This window comes from Ylistrum balloti, unplaced genomic scaffold, assembly GCF_031769215.1.
Source record: "Ylistrum balloti isolate Yb309-2 unplaced genomic scaffold, AGI_CSIRO_Ybal_v1 Utg369868, whole genome shotgun sequence".
Classification (NCBI taxonomy): domain Eukaryota; kingdom Metazoa; phylum Mollusca; class Bivalvia; order Pectinida; family Pectinidae; genus Ylistrum; species Ylistrum balloti.
Genome location: NW_026782012.1, coordinates 595056 through 602642, shown reverse-complemented (window position 1 = coordinate 602642; position 7587 = coordinate 595056). Strand labels below are relative to the sequence as shown.

At 34.1% G+C, this 7587-nt stretch overlaps 1 protein-coding gene across 1 annotated transcript; it reads left to right on the top strand.

The window, feature by feature from the left end:
• Positions 1-554: 554 nt before the first annotated feature.
• On the top strand, positions 555-6003 carry LOC132545957 (EF-hand domain-containing family member B-like). The gene is made up of 9 exons (XM_060209638.1): positions 555-638; positions 1035-1097; positions 1343-1673; positions 2166-2490; positions 3908-4130; positions 4492-4687; positions 4991-5218; positions 5434-5615; positions 5824-6003. The coding sequence occupies exons 1-9, from the start codon at positions 555-557 to the stop codon at positions 6001-6003; spliced, it is 1812 nt and encodes a 603-aa protein (XP_060065621.1).
• Positions 6004-7587: the final 1584 nt, after the last annotated feature.

The following is a 7587-nucleotide window of genomic DNA, read 5'->3' as shown; positions in this document are numbered from 1 at the left end:
CCCTTTTTCCTGATTGAAAATCGCAGTATAATTATAACACACTGTTTGTTTCTATGAAACATTATTTCCCGTCTTCTCAGATACAGTCAAAACACCCCATGTTATAGAAGGATTACCTCCCTTGGAAAATTAAAGTATATAATATTTTCATAAATAACGATTTCTTGATAGCCAACTTTGACTTTTTACAGGTGCCTCTTTTCCATATGTTCAACTTTTCAAAGGTATATATTTTATCATGCTTTTAAAGTTGTTTATTGAATACGAAAATAACACCGGAAGCTGGTTTTCGATGACCTTACCTCTGTTGCTAAGGCTTTATCAACAAAGTGTAAAGAAGCTGTAGGTTCCGCTGTTTCTCGAAGGGGTTCACCCGCGTTATCGCCGGGAAACAGCCTTCAGGAAGAGAAGACAGTTTTAGAAAGTATTCATTGATTCGATAAATGGAAAAGAAGTAACTGCAAGTTGAATTAGTTGTAGACTTTAGCGCGTAAACATAATTTATCGTAACATTGATCCGTGTCAACTTGTTTGACAGCAGTACACGCGAAAACATGTCTTCAGTAACATTACCAGGGATTGCTGCGACTGGTATTTATACGGGTAAATACAAGGATTGGTCACCAGATACAAGACCGGTAAGCAGACAATATGATTGTGTGATTATAATGAATATGGAAATATTTGATGTGTTTGTTAAGACTTGATGTAAAGCGTTACTGTCCGGAAAATGCCGGAGGGGTTGGTGTCTGTGAAGATTGTTTTACATGTTAGCAAAGATGCAAACGCAGACAGTTTCAGATACAGAGTGAACGTAAGCCGTCACTTAAGGTTGTTTTTTTCTCAATCAATACAATGTCTCATACTTCCGTGCCTTTCCGATCTAAGGGTATGAATAAAGATCTTCAGGGATTTTTGTATTACATGTAGTTATATTGAAAAAAAAACATAGTGTAGCATTGCTAAAACGTCGCTGAAACACCCAGAATAATTAAATGTTTGTTTAGTGAATGTCATAACCTGTCATTTTTCAGGCAGGAAAACTAACAGCAACAGGTGATACAGCATTATCATGTTTGAAACCTAAAGATAATAGGGTGAGTACACATACACATTTTGGTGGAGTAAAATATTATGATTATTTCATTTAATATGATTCCTTAGATAGTTACATGAAGCAAAGGCATATACCAATAATACTTTTTACTGTCATATAATGTATTTCTTTTGTTTCATGAACCTTACTTAGACAAATAAATTTTAAATTTCAGTAAAGATGAATTGACTGATGTGATGAATATATTTCTTGAATGCATATATAATTAAATGTTTATATTGTCAGCCCCCATCTGCGGATGTTATTCGACGATTCAGGGCCACACTTAGACCAGATGCTGGCCAGATGAGAGTTTTCTATGGAAAAGCATCCGATCCTCATCGTCAATGGGCAAAGGATATGTGTCATGGTATCAACACACAGTCATCTGCTAATGCAGGCGAGCTGGCAAATCCTGATCCAAAAACATTGTTTCAGCAGAAAAAGTTGGACAGGAAAGAACTTATCTATGCCAGTCATCTGAAAGCTCCTCTAGGAACTTCTCACAACCAAATTCCATGTTTGCCAAAGGGTCTGAATAAAGATGAATTTACATTTGGAATTCCAACAGAATTAGGTGCGAATTCTGTCTTTTTATAATACATGTATAAACTTCATCCAAAAATAAGCCCATATTTTTTAATAATACCACTCACATCTGATTCACTTTCAGTACAGTAAGAAATCAGCTGGTCTTATTGTAGGAATAATATGGTTGATATATATTTCAGTTATAATTTCAGTATACCTTGCAAGTAGAATGTTATAGTGATGCTGTAGTTTTGAAATTAGAAAGGAGTTGAGGATGTAATGAGGGAGACCAAAATGTTTAAAATAGGAAATACAAGAGGAAAATAATAGGCAACCTTAAATTGGAATAAATTGTTGTCAGTACATGTTTTTTTCTTTTCTTTTACGCATTTGCATAAAATTATCCAATGGATATTTCATTTTATTACTTGGCCAAGTATTTTTAACTTAAATGACCATGGCCTGACCAGCTTGATCAGTTATTCAGGACAATTTGCGTTGATAGTTATAAAATGAATTTTTTTCTTTTCTTTTTTAGATATTGGTGCGGGTGGTCTTATAAATCCTAATAAAACCTATGCAGAAGTAGAGAAGGAATCAGCTGTAGGACATGAACTATACAGAGACACTCACAGTGACTATGATGTTGGAGAACAGCACCACAGAAACTATACTTCTACTGGGTTCAACGAAAAATCAAAGTTTGGAATTCCCACTCCTCACAGTAATGATGGAAGGAAAGTCCGCCAGACTCTTCGATGGATGTCACAGGCCCAGCAGGAAAAAGCTACCAAAATTGTATCAAAACGTGTTGATGACTTCAGGGAAAGAACACAGCCCCAGCTAGGAACAGTTCATGATCCGTAAGAAAATTACTGAATTTTTCTTATGTCAACAACAGGGCACTGCACTAGAAAAAATAGGTTAAAGAAAATTGCTCATGATGTCTTCACATATACAATATGTTTTAAGTTTTCATTGAATTCTCAATTCAATTTCGTCAGGTAAAAATAATTTAAAGGTCTTCATATGTGCTTGAATTTGGAATAGTTTGTTATTGGCCCTGAGTGGATAACCCACCTGCTTTTCAGCATGACAGTGGCAGCCATATTGTCCGGGTTCTTTGATCAGATGTATAACTGTATAGGGTAACCTTGCTGTTCACATGAGTTTTTGCTAAGTGGTGCTCCAGTTTCCTGCCATGTACCTTGGCATCTGGATTAAAAGTGTGATGATAACAATAAGTGGAAATAGAATCTTTAAAAATTATTGTGTGATACTCCTTGATTCCAAAGAAAGGTCAACAGGCTCTGACTGGAATATATCCATGTACATTGTCTACATCATGCTGCAAAAAACTTGAGTTGATTTCAAACTTCTTATCTATGGTGGCATTATGGAGGCTATCAGTGCAATAAGGTCATTTTATGTAGAGGACAACCGTTCACACATATAGGCACATACAAGCTTCACATACCTAAACACAGAGGTCTTCAGTTCACATATAGGTCACCTACAAGCTTCACATATCTTAACACAGAGGTCTTCAATTCACATATAGGTCACCTACAGCTTCACATATCTGAACACAAAGGTCTACAGTTCATGTATAGGTCACCTACAGCTTCACATATCTGAACACAGAGGTCTACAGTTCATGTATAGGTCACCTACAAGCTTCACATATCTGAACACAGAGGTCTTCAGTTCACATACAGGTCACCTGCAAGCTTTACTTATCTAAACACAGAGGTCTTCAGTTCACATATAGGTCACCTACAAGCTTCTCTTATAAACATATAGGTCATCATTTTACAATGATGACATGAAACATTACATGTACATGTATTTTGAGGTCATCCTGAAAGTACTTGTTAAAACAGGCCACCTTTACAAAGAGGTCACCAAACACAAACAGATTACTGTCCTCAATACTGAGTCATATTCTTCACTCGTTATTAAGGAAAGATCTTTATATCATAACCAGGGAATGGGCTTTTAGAACAATGAAATATGACATTTGTTCTTCGATAATTTCACAGAACGGCAGATGGTATAGATGGGCTTATTACCAGACATGGAATTATAGCTAGATAAATATGGTATTATCATTTACAGTAAAATTATAGATTTCCCATTCCGGAATTATTTAAAGATGATTAACATATAAAAATTCCTATATCCATTACCAGTGATGATTTATATATTAAAATTCCAGTATTCCTTTTCAATGATAACTAAAGTACATGTAAATATTATAACTTATTTGTAAATACACAGGATTAAGGACACTCTGAAGGTTGCTCCTGATCACACCTTCGGGATTCTGGTCAAACCAGATGAATATGGAGCAGGAGACCTACTACACATGCGACCCCCAGGGACATACTTGCGGGGTAAGGACCGACAAAGGGGTGTAATGGCCGCTATCAGACAACATCTGAAGAAGGCTAACTATCACAACTTCCACGACCTCCTGGCAGCCTTCAGACATTATGACAAGGTAAGTTTGGTTAGAATACCCACAGGATAGCACTCCAAAGCTTTTCACTCATTCTCAATGAATAATGCATTTTAGTCTTTATTTGATTACCACTTGATATGATATGAACCTGCTGTTTGAGGATATACTCACATTTGATGGAATTTATGGCACCTGAAATGCGGCTATTAAAGATGATTTGTCAGCAATATGCGTCATGTTAAGTACAATTTGGCATGATCCGAGCCTGTAAATCTTTGAACATGATACAATTGTAAAATTTGCCATTTAAAAACTGAATTTCATTCTTAAAAAAATACCCCTCTCCTCTACAATTTTTAACTCCAAGAATTGGACTGACCTCTAACAATACTTATTGTAGGATGGAAGTGGTAAGATCAAAATGCAAGGTCTACGAGAAGCTTGTGCCCAATATCATTTACCTGTAGAACCAGAATTGCTTGAACAACTGATGGACTATTGTGACACTAACCGGGATGGCTGTATAGACTACCTAGAGTTTTCTAACTTCCTCAACTGGAAAGACAAAATGCCATCTGGTTTTGGGCCCAAAACAGGTATTCATTTAGAAATAAAAAGGTAGTTGTTTTGTATACAAGTGAAAGCAACACTAAATTTGCTCAAATGATTTTAACTGCACAAATAGCAGAAATGCACAATTTACATGAGATTGGAAGGGCTACCGATCATATGACAGAAAACAACATCAAATTATTAAGTTTGAATGAATTAGTAAATATACATCGTTTTGTCACCATGTATTACAATCGGTATGCTACTTATGTCTGTCACCTCAGTAATATTGTTGTCATGAAGAGTATTAGCATATCCACATCAGCAATAACTTGTCTAATTTTCAGAGACTCCTAAAACCCCGGTGACCCCAAAGTCTGCCCCCAGCCCCCATGTAAGGACCCCTCACTCAGGAAGTGAAGTACAGGTTTCTCAAGAGGACCTCCACCAAAAGACCCCACAGAGTGCAGAAAGTACCCCACGTCGACTACAGAAACAGATTGACATGGCCATCGGCAATCATCGCACTAGCTCTAGTATGATCAACGCAGTCATTGGCGGTGTGGATACCAGAGGTACTGCTCTCATAAATAATATATTTCTTTCTACCATGTTCAATCTTGTAAGAAATTTTAATTTTAATTATTAAGCTGTAACGTAGTTCACCCATTCTCTTCCTCTGAATATAAAGATGGGTGTTTTTACAAATGTGTATATGATTACGAATCAAAGAAAAAACAATGCAGTTAGATTAACAAAGATTAATACATTTCATATCTGAATTTTTCAGACTTTAGAAGATATGGTGTCCCAACAATCCGAACAGACCTTCCAGGTCCTAGGATCAGACGAGTTGATGACCGGAAGAACTACGGAGATGAGTCAGATGCATATGGTTTGATGAACCCCTCCATTTTTAGCCGTAGAGGTGTGTTTGAGAAAGACTTCTTACTGCCCAGGACCCTGGAGGAGGTGAGATTTAATTCCAGATTCTTGTTGTATGATTAAAGAGCAAAGTTACTGTAATTTTTGCAAATAATTTCCATTTTTATTATTTTTTTTTTCAATTTTTGAAATTATATCATGACAATAAAACTAATGTATCATAGAATTTTCCTAATATACATATATTGTAATTCTAAATACAATGCATTTTAACTTTTTATTTTGAAACTTTCAGATTAAAGAAATCTTTACTAATGTTGGGGTAAGGATGACTGGAGAAAATGTGGAGACATTGTACCAGACAGCTGCCAAGCAGCATCCCAAGGGCCATGTCAGTGTGGAATCCTTCCGAGGTGTCCTTGATGATGTACTTGCCAATCAAGTCTTGGAAGGAAAGCATCCACTCGCCATCTAGGTCATAGGTCATCATGATGAGATCTCATCCAGGTCAAAGTTCACTAGACTTTTAATAGTCATATGTAAATTTTAAACAATTTTTATCCTCAAAGCAAAGAAAAATATCAGTTCAGACATTAGAAGAATATACATGAGGTGACAGTATATGATGATCAAAACAAGAAATTGAAAAAAAAAAACTCTTTTGAATTGTTGAAGAGAATAAAGTAAATTTATAACAGGAGAGTTCCCACAGAATTGAAGACACAATAGGATAAAAGCTTATTCAAAAGCTGTATGTCTCCTAGTAGATTTTAAGAATGTGTATTTTTTTAAAATGAACTTGTGGCAATTTTCATTATTCTTATATACTCAGGCTATTTAAGGAGATAAATACCATGATTGATATGTGAAGGTAGCATATAGCCTTAAGTTGTAAACGATATTTTTAGATATAAAATATCATGTAATATTAAATACATGTACATGTATCATTACTAAATGTATATTAATCTATAGAGACAAAACAGAACATATAAATATTTTGTACTCTTAAGAATGAAATATGTATTGCAATATAAAGCAATATTTATCAAAGATTAAAAAAAAATTCAGATGAAAAGGCTGTTTATAATTTATTCAGTCACATTGAAAAATTTAAGGATTTTGGTTTCTGTTATGTAATTTAAGGGTATTACTTTGTGTGATTTATTTTGACTCATTATCAGTATTTAACTTGTCAAGAATGTTATGCAAAATTGATATGCAAATTGTAACATTTAACATGTTATGTTGGTTAAGCTTTAGTAGCTGAAAGTATTAAACTGTTTCTGGAAAATTCAGGTGTGACATCTGCAGTATTCTGTGTATCATTGTAGATATGCAAATATATTTACAAAAAGTATATGCACATTAAATTATGCAAGATTCAAGAATGTTTTCTATAATTAGTAAATGTATATGTATGTTTTTTGAAAAATCAGATGTTTCTAGTATGAATACTTTGAAAAAATATTCAGTATTTTTCTGAAAAGCATTAATTGAAACTATTGAATATTCAGGTTGAATTTAATGTTTCTTGTACAAGTAATAACTGCATAGTCAGCTTAGAGACAAAAGCTAGCAGTAAGAATAATTGGTTATCATTATCTTCTGTGTTTGTTTCATTAAGTGGTATTTAAGTGGTGTTTTAAGAAATCAAAAATTGTATGCTAACAGCATTAGATAAGTAAGTAAATAAAGTGATGTATATTTGAAAGTCAGTTAGGTCCTGCACAAGATTTTTCAATGCACTTTTAATTTCATTCGTTGGAAAATATTGATTTATTGAGATGTGCTTCCTATTTTAATATATCTGTACTATCATTGAAAATATACTTTTAGCAACTTTTAATGAAAAACTATAAGATCTTAAAACCATAACAACCCAGCTAGGAAGTTAAAATTTTACCTTACAAGTGCTCATCTTAAAATATTCACAATCATCATAGTATTATATTTTTTTCTTTAATCTTTTTTGTAAATTTCTTTCTAAAAAATGTTAATAAAAATGTCTTATGACGATCTTCTTCCATCTTAGACAAACTCTGAAGTAATATGTGAT

What these genes read in the sequence shown, in the direction of transcription:
- LOC132545957 (XM_060209638.1), top strand. Translation starts at nt 555, where the DNA reads ATGTCTTCAGTAACATTACCAGGGATTGCTGCGACTGGTATTTATACG. An exon ending in CCTTCAGACATTATGACAAG is followed by an intron (nt 4,131 to 4,491) that starts GTAAGTTTGGTT and finishes TACTTATTGTAG; the next exon opens with GATGGAAGTGGTAAGATCAA. An exon ending in TGGCGGTGTGGATACCAGAG is followed by an intron (nt 5,219 to 5,433) that starts GTACTGCTCTCA and finishes TGAATTTTTCAG; the next exon opens with ACTTTAGAAGATATGGTGTC.